The sequence below is a fragment of the Acipenser ruthenus genome, unplaced genomic scaffold, assembly GCF_902713425.1.
Source record: "Acipenser ruthenus unplaced genomic scaffold, fAciRut3.2 maternal haplotype, whole genome shotgun sequence".
Taxonomy (NCBI): domain Eukaryota; kingdom Metazoa; phylum Chordata; class Actinopteri; order Acipenseriformes; family Acipenseridae; genus Acipenser; species Acipenser ruthenus.
Window position 1 is genome coordinate 430 of NW_026708272.1, and position 23,393 is coordinate 23,822.

At 45.9% G+C, this 23,393-nt stretch overlaps 2 protein-coding genes across 2 annotated transcripts; both read left to right on the forward strand.

The window, feature by feature from the left end:
- Window positions 1-1,100: 1,100 nt before the first annotated feature.
- Window positions 1,101-1,712, forward strand: LOC131730511 (twisted gastrulation protein homolog 1-like; the record flags this gene model as incomplete). The annotated part of the gene is given in 1 exon segment (XM_059020561.1): window positions 1,101-1,712. A coding segment is annotated over 1 exon segment (214 nt), but the record flags the coding sequence as incomplete, so codon positions are not given.
- A 3,559-nt stretch (window positions 1,713-5,271) lies between these two features.
- Window positions 5,272-21,111, forward strand: LOC131730510 (homeobox and leucine zipper protein Homez-like). Its single transcript, XM_059020560.1, has 2 exons — window positions 5,272-5,481; window positions 14,764-21,111. Exon 2 carries the CDS (start codon window positions 15,196-15,198, stop codon window positions 17,347-17,349), a length of 2,154 nt encoding a protein of 717 aa, XP_058876543.1. The 5' UTR covers window positions 5,272-5,481; window positions 14,764-15,195; the 3' UTR covers window positions 17,350-21,111.
- Window positions 21,112-23,393: the final 2,282 nt, after the last annotated feature.

Here is a 23,393-nt window from a genome sequence, read left to right on the forward strand (position 1 = left end):
CTGGTAAAGCATAGGGAAGCATTGTAAAGCACAGAGAGGTGTGGTAAAGCATAGGGAAGCATTGTAAAGCACAGAGAGGTCTGGTAAAGCATAGGGAAGCATTGTAAAGCACAGAGAGGTCTGGTAAAGCATAGGGAAGCATTGTAAAGCACAGAGAGGTCTGGTAAAGCATAGGGAAGCATTGTAAAGCACAGAGAGGTGTGGTAAAGCATAGGGAAGCATTGTAAAGCACAGAGAGGTCTGGTAAAGCACAGGGAAGCATTGTAAAGCACAGAGAGGTGTGGTAAAGCATAGGGAAGCATTGTAAAGCACAGAGAGGTGTGATAAAGCATAGGGAAGCATTGTAAAGCACAGAGAGGTCTGGTAAAGCATAGGGAAGCATTGTAAAGCACAGAGAGGTCTGGTAAAGCATAGGGAGGCATTGTAAAGCACAGAGAGGTCTGGTAAAGCATAGGGAAGCATTGTAAAGCACAGAGAGGTGTGGTAAAGCATAGGGAAGCATTGTAAAGCACAGAGAGGTCTGGTAAAGCATAGGGAAGCATTGTGAAGCACAGAGAGGTCTGGTAAAGCATAGGGAAGCATTGTAAAGCACAGAGAGGTCTGGGAAAGCATAGGGAAGCATTGTAAAGCACAGAGAGGTGTGGTAAAGCATAGGGAAGCATTGTAAAGCACAGAGAGGTCTGGTAAAGCATAGGGAAGCATTGTAAAGCACAGAGAGGTCTGGGAAAGCATAGGGAAGCATTGTAAAGCACAGAGAGGTCTGGTAAAGCATAGGGAGGCATTGTAAAGCACAGGGAGGTGTGGTAAAGCATATTAATAAACAAACCAGTAATAAGGGCAGCAGTGTGGAGTAGTGGTTAGGGGCTCTGGACTCTTGACCGGAGGGTCGTGGGTTCAATCCCAGGTGGGGGGGGGGCACTGCTGCTGTACCCTTGAGCAAGGTACTTTACCTAGATTGCTCCAGTAAAAACCCAACTGTACAAATGGGTAATTGTATGTAAAAAATAACGTGATATCTTGTAACAATTGTAAGTCGCCCTGGATAAGGGCGTCTGCTAAGAAATTAATAATAATAACTGCTTCTTTCTCTTTGTCTCTCCAGATCCTGTGGCCCTGGCTCCCACTAACGCGAGCGCAGAGTGCTCCGTGCTGTTTTTCCACGACTGTCTGTCGCTGCGTGGCTGCCTGCGTGGCTGCGAGTCCGTGGGAGCCCCACGGTCCCGGTGGTTTCACAGCGGCTGCTGCCAGTGTATCGGACCAGACTGCCTGGCATACGGAGTGCCCCATCCAGCCTGCAAGAGCTGCCAGGACTGAACTGACGGGGATGGGAATCAGACTCCCGTTCCACAGCAGTGTGATCCGTTCCTGGTTTCACTAGGAGTTTAATAATCAGACACACCTGAGCTTGTTAGCTAGACACACTAAACTAGTTAGGAATGATGTGTCTGTGTTTAAAACGTGACTGCGAAACTTTGACGGAATAGATATTTTTTTATGATGTATTATTCACAATTTTGATTTTGCTCCTTTTGGTACACAGCAGTTTTACATTTTCAAGTTATGTGTGATTATATATATAATTTAATCACATGCTATCCCTATGGTACTTTTAAAAAAAATTCAATAAAAATCTGCTAAAATGTGTGTTTGTTTTTACATCTGTATCTGTACTTATTATTGTCCTGTTTTATATTAAAGTTACTTTCAGTGTTTGTTGTTGTGATATTGAAGTTTTTTAAATCAGGTATTTATGTTCTAATGCACACTTCTACACACACAAAAAAAGTGTTATTTGTGTTGGCTATGGAGGGCTGTTTCTCATCCCATAGACCCCAATGTCAAAGCCAGGCTGTTTCTCATCCCATAGACCCCAATGTTAAAGCCAGGCTGTTTCTCCTCATAGACCCCAATGTTAAAGCCAGGCTGTTTCTCATCCCATAGACCCCAATGTTAAAGTCAGGCTGTTTCTCATCCCATAAACCCCAATGTTAAAGCCAGGCTGTTTCTCATCCCATAGACCCCAATGTTAAAGCCAGGCTGTTTCTCATCCCATAGACCCCAATGTCAAAGCCAGGCTGTTTCTCATCCCATAGACCCCAATGTTAAAGCCAGGCTGTTTCTCCTCATAGACCCCAATGTTAAAGCCAGGCTGTTTCTCATCCCATAGACCCCAATGTTAAAGTCAGGCTGTTTCTCATCCCATAAACCCCAATGTTAAAGCCAGGCTGTTTCTCATCCCATAGACCCCAATGTTAAAGCCAGGCTGTTTCTCATCCCATAGACCCCAATGTCAAAGCCAGGCTGTTTCTCATCCCATAGACCCCAATGTTAAAGCCAGGCTGTTTCTCCTCATAGACCCCAATGTTAAAGCCAGGCTGTTTCTCATCCCATAGACCCCAATGTTAAAGCCAGGCTGTTTCTCCTCATAGACCCCAATGTTAAAGCCAGGCTGTTTCTCATCCCATAGACCCCAATGTTAAAGCCAGGCTGTTTCTCATCCCATAGACCCCGATGTTAAAGCCAGGCTGTTTCTCATCCCATAGACCCCAATGTTAAAGCCAGGCTGTTTCTCATCCCATAGACCCCAATGTTAAAGCCAGGCTGTTTCTCATCCCATAGACCCCAATGTTAAAGCCAGGCTGTTTCTCATCCCATAGACCCCAATGTTAAAGCCAGGCTGTTTCTCATCCCATAGACCCCAATGTTAAAGCCAGGCTGTTTCTCATCCCATAGACCCCAATGTTAAAGCCAGGCTGTTTCTCATCCCATAGACCCCAATGTTAAAGCCAGGCTGTTTCTCATCCCATAGACCCCAATGTTAAAGCCAGGCTGTTTCTCATCCCATAGACCCCAATGTTAAAGCCAGGCTGTTTCTCATCCCATAGACCCCAATGTTAAAGCCAGGCTGTTTCTCTCCATAGACCCCAATGTTAAAGCCTGGCTGTTTCTCATCCCATAGACCCCAATGTTAAAGCCAGACTGTTTCTCATCCCATAGACCCCAATGTTAAAGCCAGGCTGTTTCTCTCCATAGACCCCAATGTTAAAGCCAGGCTGTTTCTCATCCCATAGACCCCAATGTTAAAGCCAGGCTGTTTCTCATCCCATAGACCCCAATGTTAAAGCCAGGCTGTTTCTCATCCCATAGACCCCAATGTTAAAACCAGGCTGTTTCTCATCCCATAGACCCCAATGTTAAAGCCAGGCTGTTTCTCATCCCATAGACCCCAATGTTAAAGCCAGGCTGTTTCTCATCCCATAGACCCCAATGTTAAAGCCAGGCTGTTTCTCATCCCATAGACCCCAATGTTAAAGCCAGGCTGTTTCTCATCCCATAGACCCCAATGTTAAAGCCAGGCTGTTTCTCATCCCATAGACCCCAATGTTAAAGCCAGGCTGTTTCTCATCCCATAGACCCCAATGTTAAAGCCAGGCTGTTTCTCATCCCATAGACCCCAATGTTAAAACCAGGCTGTTTCTCATCCCATAGACCCCAATGTTAAAGCCAGGCTGTTTCTCATCTCATAGACCCCAATGTTAAAGCCAGGCTGTTTCTCATCTCATAGACCCCAATGTTAAAGCCAGGCTGTTTCTCATCCCATAGACCCCAATGTTAAAGCCAGGCTGTTTCTCATCCCATAGACCCCAATGTTAAAGCCAGGCTGTTTCTCATCCCATAGACCCCAATGTTAAAGCCAGGCTGTTTCTCATCCCATAGACCCCAATGTTAAAGCCAGGCTGTTTCTCATCTCATAGACCCCAATGTTACAGGAATGCTATGAAGGGCATATTGTCAGCTATCAAAAAAGTTGAGTGCTAAAAAATCTATTATTGGCAATCAATAAGTATTTTGCATTATCAGTTTTTGTATCAATAAAAACAAAAACTCTTGACTCTATAGAGAATGGTGCTCCCATCATGCCTGAAAGGTACTGTTGGTACCGGGGCATGCTGGGAACTGTAGTTTTAATTCTGTTACCAGTGTAAACTGCAATTAAACATGTCTGTGCAGGAGCAACAGGAATGGTCATTGTATAAAGAACTACACCTCCCATGATCCCTCGCTGTGACGTGCAGAGGCATGCGGGGAGTTGTAGTTTTTATTCTGACTGAAAAGTTTCACTTATGCCTATAGTCTTAAGAACATAAGAAAGTTTCCAAACGAGAGGAGGCCCCATTCGGCCCATCTTGCTCGTTTGGTTGTTAGTAGCTTATTGATCCCAGAATCTCATCAAGCAGCTTCTTGAAGGATCCCAGGGTGTCAGCTTCAACAACATTACTGGGGAGTTGGTTCCAGACCCTCACAATTCTCTGTGTAAAAAAGTGCCTCCTATTTTCTGTTCTGAATGCCCCTTTATCTAATCTCCATTTGTGACCCCTGGTCCTTGTTTCTTTTTTCAGGTCCCAGCTGGGTCGACATTGTCAATACCTTTTAGGATTTTGAATGCTTGAATCAGATCACCGCGTAGTCTTCTTTGTTCAAGACTGAACAGATTCAATTCTTTTAGCCTGTCTGCATACGACATGCCTTTTAAACCCGGGATAATTCTGGTTGCTCTTCTTTGCACTCTTTCTAGAGCAGCAATATCCTTTTTGTAACGAGGTGACCAGAACTGAACACAATATTCTAGGTGAGGTCTTACTAATGCATTGTAAAGTTTTAACATTACTTCCCTTGATTTAAATTCAACACTTCTCACAATATATCCGAGCATCTTGTTGGCTTTTTTTTATAGCTTCCCCACATTGTCATTTCTGAGTCAACATAAATTCCTAAGTCTTTTTCATAGATTCCTTCTTCAATTTCAGTATCTCCCGTATGATATTTATAAAGTATATTGTTGTATATAGTATAATCCTCTACAATAAGCCCTTCTCAAAATGGCCAGGAGAGACACCTTTTGCTAGTCTCCCTGCTATAAATCAATGTTTTGCACTGCTCAAGATGGCGGCGAACGCGTCACCAGTCAAAGCTCCAATTCAAAAACGAAAATCGCAGAGAATTTCCCTCAACATGCCGCACGCAAGATGGCTCCAACATTATCCCTGTGAAATCCCTGTGAAATCAGGGATACTGTTGTCCACGCCCCTGGCCCCTTTCATTTTAACCGTTCAGTAATTAAACCCCGCCCTTTGCAATGAAACTCAACGAGCACGCAAACCACGCCCCTTCTCTTTTATCGACGCCGAAACCCCGCCCATCCGAGGAGGAGAACACGCCCCTTCTCTTTTATCAACGCCGAAACTCCGCCCCTTTTGAGTGGGAGAACACGCCCCCTCCTCGCCAGGGCCCGTTTCCTTCTCCGCGCTCCTTAGATCCCAAAAGCCGAATCACTTCCAAACGCTAGGAAAATTTCACACACACGCAGACAAGGAACAACAAAGACTATCCCACCCCCCCTATCCTCCGTCCCAAAATAAAACTAAACACCGACCGATTAACTTCGAGGAGAGAGAGAGAGCCGCTGCCGCTTTTAAACAGGTGAGATACATCTAATTACGAGAAGAAAATATATGTATTTTTATTTTTAAATAACAATTGCTGTAGAAAAGTGCGTCGTTTGTTAGGGAGTTGTGAGGAGGAGAGGAGAGAGACGGAGAAACGAGGGGGTGCTTGTTAAATTGAACTATCTGTTCTTACATTTCTCGTATATAAATAAAGTTATTATTATTATTATTATTATTATTATTATTATTAAAGTAATATCCAAACAACGTCACGTCGTTTCGTACATCTTCCACCGTTATTAATAACGTTTAAAGCAGTTTTTTTTAAAAATTAAGTCGTGTCTGGTCGTATACCAGTTTACGCGAGTGTCGTGTTCATATTATTATTATTATTATTATTAATAATAGTACTGATAACTCATTATACATAATCCAGTCGTAGTTATGGTTCTTTAAACATGGCTGCTGTACACAGACTTAACTTCTCAAATGTATTCAAGTGCGTTTGTTGTGTACGGCGCTGGATTAGTGCGTGTGCGTGTGTCGTGTTATTTTTTCAGTCGTTATAAAATCAATGTCGCCCGATGCCGAGCTGACTCGTATACGTATATTTTTCCACTGTGGGGGGGATATTAATGGCGATCCTGGAGAGCCCAGGCTACGCATTTTGACTCGTTGTTTCGTGTTGATGTCGGGAATTGCAAGCCAAAAGGCGTGGGGGGGTCAGCCGCTGTTGAAAGGGGGGGGGGGGGGGGTTCTCTCCGTTTTGTTTGATATATCTTGTGATATTATAGGTAATTGCTCCAGAACTTAAAAAAAACCAGAAGCAGCAGACCAGCGTTTCTGCTAATGCCTTCATCAGTGTAATATGTGTGTGTGAGAGAGAGAGATATTGGGAGAGTCTGTTTCTTTTCCTGTGGGTTTGTTCAGTGGATTTTCCTTTTAGTATTAGTAATAGAAACAATGTTTTGGTTGTCAGTTTTATGGCATTAGCGTTAGCCAGAACCCTGATCAGTTTGATACAATATAATCCCTTCTTCTTGGGGTCTGTGTTAGTTTACTACATTCTGAAAAGAGTTTAGTTTCATTAAAGCTGCAGACAGACAGACAGAGCCCCACAATCCTGTTCAGTTCGACACTACAATATCGTGCTAGACCTCCCTGATGGTCCAGTTGTTTACATAATCCCCCTCAAAGTAGTTTTTTAGCTGCAGACACACAAGCCCCCCCCCCCCCCCCCCCCCCAAAAAAAAAAAAAACTGCTTTAAAAGTACACGGGTGTCATTTGTTCCACACAGAATTTATACCAGTTGATTCTTTTGAAAGAACAGTCAGAGCTTAAGAAAAGTCGCATTTTCCAGGAAAAATGTTACGTCAATTCCCCCCCCCCCCCCCCCAAAGAGTGATGATTAAGCATGAGTCGCTGCTTAATAACATTATTTAACAAATTAAGTAAATTTAACTGGTGAAGTGCCGTTTCTCCTCAGTTGGTGACAGACTAACCTGTAATTTTTGGAGAGAATTTACCTGGCCTCTATCTGTCTGCCTGTTATTTCAATCATTTTATTAAACCGTACTGTGATCGTGGCTTGCTGTGATTTTTTTTTTGTATAAGTTTAACGTATCAAATTACTGAAATACATATTTTTTTTGTTTTTCAAAGAAATCGATTTGATATTTTAAGGGGTTAAACTGGATACAGTCATATAAATACGTACACTTTCATTTTTTTAAAAAAAAAAGGTTACATGAGTGTTTTTTAGTTGCGTGAATGACTTTTTTTTATTTATTAATTAAGATTTTATGTTGGGCAGATGTTAGTTGTAAACAAGAACGGGGTAAATTTGATTTATTTTAATTCAGATTCCTTTTTAAAATCTAGTCACTCGATCAATCAGCTACTAACAACCAAAAGAACAACCTCCTCTCGTTTGGAAACTCTCATGAACTGGAATCGCTGTTTTTAGAGACGTGATAATAATCGCTGCCCGGCGTGGTTTTGATGTCAGTGGTGTGTTTGGGTTGATGAAAAGGGAACGGGAATTGATTTAAGAAATGGAAATGCGGTAATTTATAATGATAATAGCTACGGATACGCTTCTTGTTGACTTTAATCCACCCCTTTTCACCCACAGACGGGCAAATTTCGCATTTTCATTCAGTATTAAAACGGACTAACGTGCATGCTTTATAATGTAGCAAACAGAAAGTTAAAATCAACACTCTCGTGTTTTAATTTATATATATATATATATATAATTTAAAATTATATTCAATATAAACAAAAGTGTAGTAAACCTAAAGTTTATATCAACTATTTTGTTTTGAATTGTGCGTATTTAATGATTTTATTTATTTTTGTACACGGTTTGTCGTCGTGACCCCCCCCCCCCCCCGGCTCGTTTTACATGTTAACCTGGAGTGCAATAATGGCTCCCCAGGTCTGATTCGGAGAGCCCCGGCATAAAGGTTATTATAAATTAATCGGTGGTGTTTGGGGAGTCTCTATCTGTATAATATTTAATCTCCTCTCCTCTCTCTCTGTACCTCAGTATTATATAAATTAATCTGTGGTGTCTCAGAAGTCTCTTGCTGTATAATGTCATCTCTTCTCTCTCTCCTCTCCGTCATCTCTTCTCTCCTCTCCCCTCTCTTCTCTCCTCCCTCTCTTCTGTCTCTCCTCTCCCCCTTTCTCTCTCCTCTCCCTCTTTCTCTCTCCTCTCTCTCTGTACCTCAGTATTATATAAATTAATCTGTGGTGTCTCAGAAGTCTCTTGCTGTATAATGTCATCTCTTCTCTCTCCTCTCCCCTCTCTTCTCTCCTCCCTCTCTTCTGTCTCTCCTCTCCCTCTTTCTCTCTCCTCTCTCTCTGTACCTCAGTATTATATAAATTAATCTGGTGTCTCAGAAGTCTCTTGCTGTATAATGTCCTCTCTCCTCTCTTCTCTCCCCTCTTCTCCCTCCTCCCCCCTCTCTTCTCTCTCCTCTCCCCCTCTTTTCTCTCTCCTCTCTGTACCTCAGTATTGTATAAATTAATCTGTTTTGTCTCAGAAGTCTCTTGCTGTATAATGTCATCTCTTCTCTCTCTCCTCTTCGTCATCTCTTCTCTCCTCTCCCCCTCCTCTCCTCTCTCTACCCCCTCCTCTCCTCTCCCCTTCTCTCTCTCCTCTCCCTCTCTCTCTCTGTACCTCAGTATTGTATAAATTCTTCTCATGCTGTTTGTGCGAGAGGACTGCTAAGTGACACATTTTACGAAAGATATCAGGTTTTTTTTTAATTTTTGAGACACGTTGGAATTAGGTGTGGTGTGTTGTGCGTCTCTATGCAAGATAAGCGATTCACTGGAATTTTGGCAAATACTGCCCTGTGATTGGTTGATTTCTGATATGTGATTTTGTAATCGGGCCAGAACTCGTGTAACAGGCAAGCGGAGTCACATGACTCTCGTCTCCCGCACAGCTGTCCGAGTCAGTCAGTCAGTTCAAAGCAGAGCAGGAGGAAGCTGTTCTGTTACGAATCTTAAACAAGGTTAAATGCTGACGAAGACCACGGCAACAGACCTGGACTACCACTGTGAACAAACAAAGCCACTGAGACACACCAGAGACACACACACACACACACACCCACCCAGCCAGCCACTGACACACACACCACACACACACACACACACACCACACACACACACCCACCCAGCCACTGACACACACACCACACACCACACCCAGCCACTGACACACACACACACACACACCCAGCCACTGAGAGACACACACACCCACCCAGCCACTGACACACACACCACACACCCACCCAGCCACTGAGACACACACACACTGACACACACACCCAGCCACTGACACACACACCACACACACACACACACACACACACCCAGCCACTGACACAGACACACACACACCCAGCCACTGAGACACACACACACAGACACACACACTGTGGACAGACACACACACACACCCAGCCACTGAGACACACACACACACACACACCACTCACCACACACATAGAGACACACACACACAGGCACTGAGACACACCACACACACACTACACACACCCAGCCACTGACACACACACACCACTCACCACACACACACAGCCACTGAGACGCACACACACACCTAGCACCCCCCCCCACACACACACACACTGACACACACACCACACACAGACTACCCCTAACACACACACCCCACACCACAAACACCACTCACCACACACGCACACACACTGAGACAGACACACACACACTGACACACACCACAAACAGCCACTGACACACACACACACAGCCAGACACACACACCACTTACAGACACAAACACAGCCCCTGACACAAACATACACTGATGCAGGAAGACACTGACACACACAAATACAGATAGACAGACAGACACACACACACACACAAATACAGACAGACAGACAGACACACACACACACACAAATACAGATAGACAGACAGACACACGCACACACACACACACAAATACAGACAGACATTCTGTCAAGAGGGCACAGAAAGACACTGTGTGAGAAATGCATAGCCTGTTCTAGATGTTACTAGAACTTTGGTATATGGATTAAATGGGAATTTGTATAAATTCTTATATGATGTCTCCCTGTACCCCCAGATTGTGACACACTTACTAACTTAGGAAAGTCCTTACCAAGTGTCATCCAGTGGATAAGCGAGACTCTGTGCACACACACACTGCCCTGACTCCTATGGGAATCAGACTCCCGCTGCACAGCAGTGTGATCCAGTCCTGGTTTCACTAGGAGTTTAATAATCAGACACACCTGAGCTTGTTAGCTAGACACACTGGGGGCTGATCAAGCTGGTAGTAAAACCTGGAATGGATCACACTCTGTGGACCAGGAGTCGGTGTGGTTTGAACCCTGATGTTCTGTGCTGTGTTCACCTGTTCTTATGGAAAGAGGGGACTTCATTTGAAGTCTATAAAACCTTAAACTGATACAGTGAACCCAAGAATATGACTTCAAGTTTAGCACAGAGAGAACAAGAGGGACTAAGTGGAAGCGGTCGAGTTTAGAACAGAAGGGAGGAAGCATTTTTTTTTCACAGTTATAAATGCATGGACTAGCCGACCTGGTGAAGCGGTAGGATCTGAAACACTAGGAACATTTACAAAAACATTCCACCCCCCACCCCCGTTAGGGGGGAATGGTGCGTGAACGAGGGACGCGCCTTGATGGGTAGACTGGCCTTTTCAAAGGGCTGCTGAAATCTGGTTTTGCGAATGCCTTCATCAGTGTGTGTGTGTGTGTGTGAGAGAGCTATTGGAATTGACTCTCTTCTCCTGTGTGTTTGTTCAGTGGATCTGGTGACTGGGTGTCTCCCTCTGTCTGTATGCGGGTGTGGGGGGGGTGGGGTGTTCCAGTTGGAATGTCCAGAAGGTTGTCATGGCAGCAGCTGGAGGTTCTGTCACGCTCTGGGAATGAAACTGGGTCATGTGACCAGCAGCAGAGCAGACTGTCCCATGAGTCATTGCTGCTAGCCTCTCTCGCTCTCTCTTGCTCTCTCTCTCTGCTCTCCTCTCTCTCTCCCTCTGTTCTCTTTCTCTCTCCCTCTCTCTGCTCTTTCTCTCTCCCTCTGCTCTCTCTCCCTCTCTCTGCTCTCTTTCTCTCCCTCTCTGCTCTCCTCCTCTCTCTCCTCTCTCACTCTCTCGCTCTCAGGTTGAGATACAAAGCTGCAGACGTCTGTTTATTTAAACAAAACAAAAACAAAATAATCAGGATTTACACCGACAGCGTCTTACGAGAAACACCAATGCCATCGGCACAGATCTTGTGTTCTGACGAGATTTGAATGGATACGCCCTGAAGCAGCAGCTCTCAAACTGGGGGGAGTGGGGAGCATGGTTTGAGGGGACACACACAGTAACGTTTTGTCCCAAACGACTGACAAGCGAAGGACTTTATTTTGACGAGGGATGGGGGGGGCATCTGCGTTTTCAAAGGCTCTGCCAACGACCTTGACATCAGCCCCGTTTACAGTCTCCCTTGGCATTGTCGTGCTAATCGAGAGGGCTTAACAGGACAAAAGAGAGGGTGTGGGGGCACGTTTCACAGCAGCACTGAGGTGCTGAGCCCCGGGGCGTTACTGTGACAAAATAAAAATGAGTGTCACACAGCTGATAATGTCTGTGAGTGTTTGTGCCCGAGATTTTAAAAGTACTTGGAACACTATTGTATTCATAAGAACATGAGAAAGTTTCCAAACGAGAGGAGGCCCCATTCGGCCCATCTTGCTCGTTTGGTTGTTTAGTAGCTTATTGATCCCAGAATCTCATCAAGCAGCTTCTTGAAGGATCCCAGGGTGTCAGCTTCAACATTAGTGGGGATATATTATTGAGGCCATCGTTTTTGCCATCGCGTGACGGGGAGATTTCAGGGTCAGGGTTCCCTCTTTTAAAATCAATTGCAAATCCAGCTCCTTCAAAGAAGGGAGGTGGACTCAGTTAAAAGGGAGTTGATTTTAAACAGGACCGGACCCAGACTCTGGTGCGATATGGTCGTTGGGCTGTCACTTTTGTGTTGAACTGTTCTGTGCTATCCAAATTGAAGCCTTTATTTATTAAAGGCGGCGCTTTATCGGGACTCCTCGGGAGAAGGAAAAATCTCCTGAATAAGCGTCTTGTCCCAATTGAACGAGAGGCGGCTGAGACGCCCCGGCTCGCACTTTTTTGATTCTTAATGAAAAGAAAAAGGGTGAAATAACATTATGATTAAATGTTAAATAAATAATTTAAAATCCGATTTCTTTTTTTTTCGTTCATAATTTGAAAACACTGCCTCCCAAAATATTTGTATTAATACTTGTACTGTGATTCTTGAAATGTGTTTTTTGTTTACGACTGTAAGTCGCCCTGGATAAGGACGTCTGCTAAGAAATTAATAATAATAATAATAATAATAATAATAATAATAAATAATAATACTAATAATTAAACAACACAGCTAGCGTTGGGAAGAACCGTCTCCCGGAGTTGAATCCCATTGAAGCAGAAATCTGGATTATCAGTATCCTGATTTTTTTTTTTTTTTTTTTTTTAAGGGTCGCTGGTGTAGATTGGTGCTGATTCAGAGTGAATTCAGAAACAGCTGCTTGGGGTTTGTGATGATCGCTCGCTCGCTTTTCTTCAGACTCTGCGGAGAACAGCGACCCACTAATTCACTCGACCCACAGCGACCCACTAATTCACTCTGACCGGTGAATCAGCCCCGAACCACACCAGCGACCCTCGCATCCGTTTTCAGTTTCAGTTTCTTTAGCATCCTTTTATGCTTAGAGAGGAGATGTTTCAGGGATATTAAAATCTTTTACTAAGTGAGTGAGATGAAAGGAGCAACGAATGTGTCTGACAAAGCAAGTTCCCTCTCCTTGTGTTTCACTTGTTTAACTGTAACCAAGTGCCTGAACGGTCTGAGTCAGCAATTTAATACCTCTCTATCTCCCACCCTCTCTCTTTCTCTCTCCCCCACCCCCTCTCTCTATCTCGCCTCTCTTCCCCCTCTTGCTCTCCCCCCTCGTGCTCCCTCTCCCCCACCCCTCTCTCTCCCTCTCTTCTCTTCCCCCTCGCGCTCTCTTCCACCCCGTCTCTCGCTCTCTCCCCCACACTGTCTCCCTCTCTCCCCCACCTTCTCTCTCTCCCCTTCCCCCTCTCGCTGTCTCCTCCTCTCGCTCTCTGCCCCACCCGTCTCCCTCTTCATCCTCTCCCTCTCTCCTGTTCCCTCTCTCCCCCTCTCCTCTTCCCCCTCTCGCTCTCTCCCCCTCGCGCTCTCCTCTTCCCCCTCTCGCTCTCTCCCCACCCCTTTCTCTCCTCTTCCCCTCTTGTGCTCTCCCCCACCCCGTCTCGCTCTCTCCCCCTCGCGTTCTCTCTCCCACCCCGTCTCCCTCTCTTCCCCCTCTCCCTCTCTCCTGTTCCCTCTCTCCCCCTTTCGCTCTCTCCCCCACCCCCTTTCTCTCCTCTTCCCCTCTTGTGCTCTCCCCCACCCCGTCTCGCTCTCTCCCCCACCTTCTCTCTCTCCTCTTCCCCCTCTCACACTCTCCACCACCCCGTCTCCTTCTCTCCTCTTCCCCCTCTCCCTCTCTCCTCTTCCCTCTCTCGCTCTCCCCCTCGCACTCTTTCCCCCACCCCCTCTCTCTCCTCTTCCCCCTCTCGCTGTCTCCCCCTCTCGCTCTCTCCCCCACCCCGTCTCCCTCTCTTCCCCCTCTCCCTCTCTCCTCTTCCCTCTCCCCACCTCCTCTTCCCCCTCTCGCTCTCTCCCTCTCGCGCTCTCCTCTTCCCCCTCTCGCTCTCTCCCTCTCGCGCTCTCCTCTTCCCCCTCTCGCTCTCTCCCCACCCCCTTTCTCTCCCCTTCCCCTCTCGCTCTCTTCCCCACCCCGTCTCCCTCTCTCCTCTTCCCCCTCTCGCTCTCTTCCCCATCCCATCTCCCTCTCTCCTCTTCCCCCTCTCACTCTCTCCCCCACCCTGTCTCTCGCTCTCTCCCCACCCCCTTTCTCTCCCCTTCCCCTCTCGCTCTCTTCCCCACCCCGTCTCCCTCTCTCCTCTTCCCCCTCTCGCTCTCTTCCCCACCCCGTCTCCCTCTCTCCTCTTCCCCCTCTCGCTCTCTTCCCCACCCCGTCTCCCTCTCTCCTCTTCCCCCTCTCGCTCTCTTCCCCACCCCGTCTCCCTCTCTCCTCTTCCCCCTCTCGCTCTCTTCCCCACCCCGTCTCCCTCTCTCCTCTTCCCCCTCTCGCTCTCTTCCCCACCCCATCTCCCTCTCCTCTTCCCCCTCTCACTCTCTCCCCCACCCTGTCTCTCGCTCTCTCCCCACCCCCTTTCTCTCCCCTTCCCCTCTCGCTCTCTTCCCCACCCCGTCTCCCTCTCTCCCCTTCCCCTCTCGCTCTCTTCCCCACCCCGTCTCCCTCTCTCCTCTTCCCCCTCTCGCTCTCTCCCCCACCCTGTCTCTCACTCTCTCCCCACCCCCTCTCCTCTTCCCCTTCTTGCTCTCTCCCCCCCTTGCGCTCCCCCTCTCCCCCCCCCAATTTATTAGCATGAGTAAAGCAATTACAAAATAAACATCAAACCACATGATTACAGCCAATAAATTCATCTATATAAAAGATACACACATTTCAATAAAACACACATAAAGACACCTTTGTACCTGCATGTCTGAGTCTGATGTAAATATTTTGTGTAATGGGAGCAGAAAGCGCCTAGTGGAATCTGTTTTAAACAGTGGTCTTACACTCTTTCTTTCTCTCTCCCTCTCTTTGCAGAGTGGTTGCTGACTCCACAGTCCCAGTGCAGAGAGAACAGGACTCTGCAGCGTCCCCTATTGCTGGGAGGTTGAATGTGCAGCTCGGAGCCCGGCTTGCCGGAGCCCAACTTGACAAACTCGCAAAAACTACAAAACTGCGCAAAAAAACTACAAATACCAGCATCCCCCCCCACACACACCACCACTCCCCTTCCCCCTCTTCAGCAAAGGGTTAAACTACAAATACCAGCACCCTCCTGCGTCTGCAGTTTCACAAGAAAATAAAACCGGATTACAAAAAAAAAATAATCTCCAAACGCTATCATTCTCCTGTACCCCTTATTTTTTAGTTTTCCCCCGGGTGTCGGGGTGCGTGGGGGGGGGGGGAGCGTTGGGGGGAACTACAGGAAAGCTGACGTTGGACTGCCAAGACAGAAAATCAACAAACAAAATGTCCACTGAAAGCAAATCGCTTCTCTTCCTGCAGTCGGAGCCTTACCCCCTCGCCGCGGGAGAGAGAGAGACCCGCGAGAACGAGAGACCGGTGGCTTCGGACTCGGACTCCGAAGGTTCGTTGGCCCGCGGCTACCGCTGCCAGCTCTGCGGCTACGAGACCAGAGAGCTGTCCAGCTTCAGCGAGCACCTCCGAGAGACGCACCCCATCTCCAACCTCAAAAGACCGTCCGCCGGGGACCCCGAAACGGCGCCGCGCAACGGCGAAACCCTTCCCCCCGGTCCCGGGAGGAAAACCGAAGGGGGCGGTAAAGACGTCGCCGCCCCGGGGAAACGCAAACGGAAATTGTTGACCGCGCCCAAGGAGGACTCCCGGGGAAAGATGAAGACCCCGAAACTGTCTCAGAGAAACTCGGCCGCCAATTTCAGCACCAACCACAACTCGGTGGTCTGCCTCCCGCTGGTCTCCGAGGGTCTCAAGCTGGTGTGGACCCAGTCTGACCAGACCAGCGCTCTGGATTCGGACGACGGGCTGGTGGAGGCGTTCAACCGCTTCCCTTACCCTTCGGCAGTGGAGATCAGGCAGTTGTGCCAGGCCTCGGGGCTGCCCCTGGACAAGGTGAAGGTCTGGTTCATGGTGCAGAGGATCAAGTACGGGATCAGCTGGTCTTCTGAAGAGATCGAGGAGACGAGGCTGAAACTGGGGCAGGGCAGGGTCAAAAGGGAGGAGGGGGAAGAAGAGGGGGAGATCGATTTAGGAGAAGTAAACGACCTCGAACGAAACCGGGTGGTGAAAACGGAGGAGAACGGGAACGCCCACCTCTCGTTAACCAACGGTTTGAAACCCAAGCTCCAGGGACGGAACGCCTTCCCCGTCGCCGTGACGACCGGCGCCTCCCACACCAACGGAACGGCGACTGGAAGTGTTAAGAAGAGCGGTCGGGAAGCTTCCTCGTCTTCCTCCTCCTCCTCGTCTCCTCTGTCGGTGAGCAGTGTGCCGCTTGCTCCCGTTTCTTCCCCTTCCCCGGCCAGCGGCCGCTACAAGAAGTCGAAGGCCCAGCTGGCGGCCCTGAGGTTCAGCTTTGGCGGGCAGCACTTCCCCAGCGAGGCGGAGCTGCGGCGGCTGCAGGACGAGACGGGCCTGACGCGCAACGAGATCCGCAAGTGGTTCAGCGACAGCCGCTACCAGCTCAAGAACAACCGGGCGTCTGGAGGGAACCCCAGCCCCAGCAGCGTCCCCGTTCCCAGCCCCAGCAGTGTCCCCAACCCCAGCTCCTTCTTTGAGTCCTTCCTGAACCGCAGCCTGGAGGCAGTGCGCGGGTTGGGGAATGCCGATGAGGAAGGGCCGGCAGAGGCGGGAGAGGGAGGAGGAGGGGGAGAGGAGGAGAGGCTTCCTGTCGAAGAGAAATCGGGACCAGGGTCGACGCTGCAGACTCCGCTGCACGGCAACAGCAGATCAAGGACTTACGCCAGGAAAGGCAAATCTGCTCCCGTCTCTTTGCCGGGCCCCTCCCCCTCTGAGCCGCCAGGCCCCTCCCCCTCTGAGCCGCCAGGCCCCTCCCCCTCTGGCCCCTCCCCCCTGACCCCCAGTGGCCGTCGTCGCAAGACCAAAGAGCAGCTGGCTATCCTCAAGGCGTTCTTCCTGCGGTGCCAGTGGCCTCAGAGTTCAGATTACTCTCAGCTGGTGCTGGAGAGCGGGCTGCCGCGACCGGACGTCATCCAGTGGTTCGGAGACACGAGATACGCGGTCAAGAACGGCCAGCTGCGGTGGGTCAGGGGGGCGGGGGGTGCCTCGGACATCGCTTCCGATATCTTACACCAGCAGCAGCAGCAGCAGCAGCAGAGTCACAGCGCTCCCCACATCACCGCTGCCCCCAGCAACAGCAGGGCTAAACGGAGAAGGGAGGCTGGGAGCAGCGCGGGGGTCAGGCACGGAGCCCGGGCCGAGGCTTCGGCCCCGGGTTCGAACCCCAGCGTTGACATGCGCCCCCTGGAGAGGTATTTGGGCTCCACGGGGTTCCTGCAGGAGAGGGACTTGGACCTTTTGTGCAAGAAGTCGAGGATGACTTACCAGCAAGTGAGGGACTGGTTTCTGTGCCAGCAACTGGGCATGGCGGAGGTAGAGGTAGACATCAGTGACGGGGAGGAGTGAGGGACTTTTTATACAGCTGCTTTTTACAGAGTTTCCATTCCCCCCACATCCCTAACTTTTACAGCATCTTCCATTTTAATTTTTTTTTATTAATACTGGGAAGGGAATCAGACTTCTGTTCCACAGCAGTGTGATCCATTCCAGGTTTTACTACCAGCTTGATCAGCCCCCCAGTGTGTCAAGTTAACAAGCTCAGGTGTGTCTGATTATTGGTGAAACCAGGAATGGATCAAACTGCTGTGCAACGGGAGTCTTGGTCCCATTCCTGAGTTTTTTTGTTTAAGGGCTCCTCACTGAAGTCCCATTGTATTATTTTTTTTTTCGTATGTGCAAGTCAGGTGGAATAATAGAGGAATCGCTGTAAAAGAAATAATTCATGTGTCCTGCTTAATTGTAGTCTCTTCTAGTTTTATCTTGAGCACAAATGTTAAACTACCTACCGTTACCCAATGGGAGGTAGTGCAAGACTATGGCTTGCTGTGGGTCTGTGAAACCAGATAGTTCTTGGATTAGTGGGAGGGAGCTCTCTGGGCGTCGCTGGTGTGGATCAGGGGGGGCTGATTCACCGTTCTGAGTTTGTGATGATCAATCGCTCGCTTTTCTTCAGACTCTGCGGAGAACAGCGACCCACACAAACCCAAGCTGCTGTTTCTGAATTCACTCTGAACGGTGACTCAACCCCGATCCACACACGATTTCTGCGGAGAGCTCCCTCCCAGTAATTAATTCCTGCAGCTCTAACTAGTTAGAACGTTTCAGAATACTTTGCTGTGTTTTTATTATTACAAAAAAAACAAAAACTTTGCTTTTGCTGGATTCTGTGTCGGATGAATCGCTGCAAGAGATCTTTTCAAATATCAAATGTTATATCGGCTCAAGAATTCAGAAAGGAAGAAAGAATAACTGAACAGAAAAATCTATACGGACAACACAGGACACAGCAAAGAGTTTTAAAAGTTATAGAGCGTTTTCTGTGGACTGCGGATTGTTCTGTAAGACTTTTTTAATAGTATTGTTAGAAAAAGTATTGCTGTTGTCTTTTTTTTTATTATTTAAATTGTACCCCCCCCACCCCCAAGATGTGATATTTACATAATTAAAGAAGGGTTTTTTAAAATGTTATTTTAATTGGACACGGGGGATCGTTTTTGGGAGACTGGAGAGAGAGCGAGAGAGAAGTTGCTGTTTTTTGTAATAAGTCTATTCAGTTTTAACAGACAATTATTCCAGCCCCATAACTATATATATATATATATATATATATATATATATATATATATATATATATATTTTTAGTATTAGGGCTGCGCTGAGACTCCTAATCGCCTTTAAGAATTATTTATTTATTTATCGGCAGGTGTTCAATAAATCCACTCATCACCGCGTTGATTACAAAACAAGAAAACCTGTCCTTCCCTCACCTTTACAATGCGTGCTGATCTTGAATTTTTCTCTCGGTCGGGGCGCTGAGATTTTTAACTGTTAGCCGACCAATGAAAATTCAGAGCGAGTTTCTGTACGTGCCTATGCAATAAATTTAAGATGCAGAGCAATTCTACGTTTTAAAAGGACAGTGTCTTAAGAGAAAACGTTAACCAAACTGATTGCAAAATATTAACCCCTTGATGTACGCAAGGAATTGATCGCTGCTCATTCGAGCGGTTTCTTCTTAAAATACATTTTGAGAGCGACCTCGAGTATCGCGAGAAGGAAACTGACCGTCTTGGATGATCTGATCGGTCAGCACGTTTTTTTAAACCCTGCTGTTCCGAGCTCCACCTCGTTGCAAAAATAAAGTTAGCATAATCTGTCCCTGTACCTTACACTTACAAAACCGTACCTGCGCACTGTAAATCCTTTTGTATTGCCGTTAATTGAACCCAATTTACTTTGTGTCCTGTGAAATGGATTCACGTTGGAAAATATACTGTGTACTGCACAGAACAGCTTTTAAATGTCTGTATCAGATTCAACAAATTCCGTTTTTTTTTTTTTTTTTTTTTTTTTTAATTTGAGGTTTTGAAAATCTCTTAGTACGACGCAGTTAACCTGAATTCATAATCTACTGCATTCGGGGTGTTTTATTAAAAAGGTGACTTGCAGTGGCACCTCAAAGTCATATGTCTTTGCTACCAATGAAGTACTGAAAGAAACTTCAAATTCAACGGCAAACGTTTCCGTTAGAAGTCTCTGTGACTTCAGTGTCAATTCAATGGCAAACGTTTCCACTAGAAGTCTTTCTCAGGGTCTTCAGTGTTAATTCAATGGCAAACGTTTCCACTAGAAATCTCAGTGTCTTCAGTGTCAATTCAACGGCAAACGTTTCCACTAGAAGTCTTTCTCAGTGTCAATTCAATGGCAAACGTTTCCACTAGAAGTCTTTCTCAGTGTCAATTCAATGGCAAACGTTTCCACTAGAAGTCTTTCTCAGCGTCTTCAGTGTAAATTCAATGGCAAACGTTTCCACTAGAAGTCTTTCTCAGCGTCTTCAGTGTAAATTCAATGGCAAACGTTTCCACTAGAAGTCTTTCTCAGTGTCTTCAGTGTAAATTCAACGGCAAATGTTTCCACTAGAAGTCTTTCTCAGCGTCTTCAGTGTTAATTCAATGGCAAACGTTTCCACTAGAAGTCTTTCTCCGTGTGAATTCAATGGCAAACGTTTCCACTAGAAGTCTTTTAAATCGTCTGAATTTATGACGTTTCTTTTAGTATTTCTAAATCCAGCGCTCGTGTGTGTGTGTTAGGTATGGGTGATCGTACCAATGAAAGCAGAGGATACTGAGGGCTGATGACAATTACTCATTTGTTACCCCAGATTGTGTGTGTGTCGTTGTTTTTTATATGTATGTATGAATGTGTTTTTGTTTTGTTTAGATGGGAGAATTCAGAAATGATTGATTTGTTATTGTAAAAAAGCTTGAAGGCCGGGGGTGTAGGTGTACTCGCAGAGGTTTTAAAATAGCTACCCTTTTTTTAAAAATCTGCGCAAGCAACATTATCACAGCGCCCCCTGTTGGAGGGTTTATCCATCCGACTTGCGGTCATCTACAATTACAGCAGCATTGTTGGCTGAAGTCACAATTCAGATTTCCATGAGATTTTTTTCAATTCTGCTGCAGTTTACCGTTATGATCACAATTATGCTAAGGAGTAACCCAAGCAACGACACACACACACATATATTAACAAGTTCACTGTGCTTTATTCTAAGTAACCCAGCAATAATCATCACAGACGCCAAGCCTGCAAGACCTCAGCACTCTCTCTTCTTTGGGTGAACGTAGGAAGACAGAGATTGATGCCTTTTCAGGTCTTGCATGCTTGTGATTTAATTTGTGTGTGTTTTTTTTAGTGTAACAAAAGATATCGCCTCTCCTTCTCTCTGTTATATCATCTCTGGACTGATGCGGCTCCCGTTTCGCCTGTCAGTAGTTGTAATGGACGGCAGGTCTGAATTGTACATTCAGATATCTATTTTTTGTTTATTTTTCTTTTATTTCTTCTTCCTGGTGTTTTATCATTTCCCGGACTTGATTTTGTCGCCAGCGAAACTGAGCTAGGCAGCGATTTCATACCAGGAAGCAGCGGCTTTAAATTCTGCGGCTGTGTTTTTGTCAATATCTTTCAGTCCTGGTTACCCTGCCTATTTTTTTTTTAAATGAAATTGCTTTGAGATTTGATACGAGATGTGTTCACTTGCTTCGCTTGAGTGATCAATGACGGTTCACTTTATTTTATTTTTTGTATTGTATTGTATTTTTTTTTTTTGTAATTACACACAGGAGTTTGGGGTCAGTGTTGGGTTGGGGAGGGTTCGAGGGTGGAAGAGATGGAGGGCACAAGACTGTTTTCAATAAAGCTTGTGTTTAAAGATACTGTGTTGGTGCTTTTATTTCAGTTGCAGTGATTTCTGCACGCGGTTTTAACTGGTTAGAAATCAAAATGGTTTTGTTTTTTCAGAACAGCCGCGTTAAACCAACCGCCACCTGAGGGACAAAGTAGCTTCAATGAAAGGCTTTTCAGAATGTAGTAAACTAACACAGACCCCAAGAAGAAGGGATTATATTGTAGCGTCAAGCTGAACAGGATTGTGGGGCTCTGTCTGTCTGTCTGTCTGTCTGCAGCTTTAATGAAACTAAACTCTTTTCAGAATGTAGTAAACTAACACAGACCCCAAGAAGAAGGGATTATATTGTAGCGTCAAGCTGAACAGGATTGTGAGGCTCTGTCTGTCTGTCTGTCTGTCTGTCTGTCTGCAGCTTTAATGAAACTAAACTCTTTTCAGAATGTAGTAAACTAACACAGACCCCAAGAAGAAGGGATTATATTGTAGCGTCAAACTGAACAGGATTGTGGGGCTCTGTCTGTCTGTCTGCAGTAAACTAACACAGACCCCAAGAAGAAGGGATTATATTGTAGCGTCAAGCTGAACAGGATTGTGGGGCTCTGTCTGTCTGTCTGTCTGTCTGTCTGCAGCTTTAATGAAACTAAACTCTTTTCAGAATGTAGTAAACTAACACAGACCCCAAGAAGAAGGGATTATATTGTAATGTCAAACTGAACAGGATTGTGAGGCTCTGTCTGTCTGTCTGTCTGTCTGTCTGTCTGTCTGTCTGTCTGTCTGCAGCTTTAATGAAACTAAACTCTTTTCAGAATGTAGTAAATTAACACAGACCCCAAGAAGAAGGGATTATATTGTAGCGTCAAACTGAACAGGATTGTGGGGCTCTGTCTGTCTGTCTGTCTGTCTGCAGCTTTAATGAAACTAAACTCTTTTCAGAATGTAGTAAACTAACACAGACCCCAAGAAGAAGGGATTATATTGTAGCGTCGAACTGAACAGGATTGTGGGGCTCTATCTGTCTGTCTGCAGTAAACTAACACAGACCCCAAGAAGAAGGGATTGTGTTAAGTCTGTTCATATATTGCCCCTTTTTGTTTTTTGTGTGTGTCAGTGCCCCTGTTCTGATTCAGAGACAAATGGGTGTAAGATTAGTGGAGGCAGAGATTAAAAGAAATAAATATTCACTTCAAATTGCTGTTCACATTGGAATAGAGGGATGGGAATAAGACTCCCGTTGCACAGCAGTTTGATCCAATCCTGGCTTTGCTATGAGTTTTATAAAATAGATAAGCATTTTAAATTCATGTTAAATTAATATTTAACAGATACGCAATTGATATTAAATTTACGTTCAATTATTCCTTGTTACTTTCTATTAACATTTAAGTCAGATTAACTGTATTTTCAATTAAAAACATGTAAACAATGGGCTATTATTACATATTTTCAAGAGTAACAAAACGTAATATAAATGGATGTAATATGCAATTACATTTTCAATCGACATTTGGTTAACATGGAGCAAGAAACCAGCTATTGCATATTTATTAAATATTAATTTAACATTAATATTAATTAATTTATACCATGCAATATAAAGCGTTACCAAAGTTACAATACAAATAAATATGAATTTCAATTTGTTTTCAATGTATTTTATAGCGCCTTTCACACCACAGAAATCTAAAACCAAGCAGTATAAAGAAATACCAACAACAAAAATAATCAAATAAATAATAATTATTATTTATTTCTCAGCAGACGCCCTTATCCAGGGCGACTTACAATTGTTACAAGATATCACATTATTTTTACATACAATTCCCCATTGATACAGTTGGGTTTTTACTGGAGCAATCTAGGTAAAGTACCTTGCTCAAAGGTACAGCAGCATTGTCCCCCCACCTGGGATTGAACCCACGACCCTCCGGTCAAGAGTCCAGAGCCCTAACCACTATACCACACTACAATATAGACCTATTAATTAATTTCACACATCATTTATTTAAAAACCTGTCCCAGATTAAGGCGTGTGTATCTTGCTCGTTTGGCTGTTAGTTGCTTATTGATCCCAGAATCTCATCAAGCAGCTTCTTGAAGGATCCCAGGGTGTCAGCTTCAACAACATTACTGGGGAGTTGGTTCCAGACCCTCACAATTCTCTGTGTAAAAAAGTGCCTCCTATTTTCTGTTCTGAATG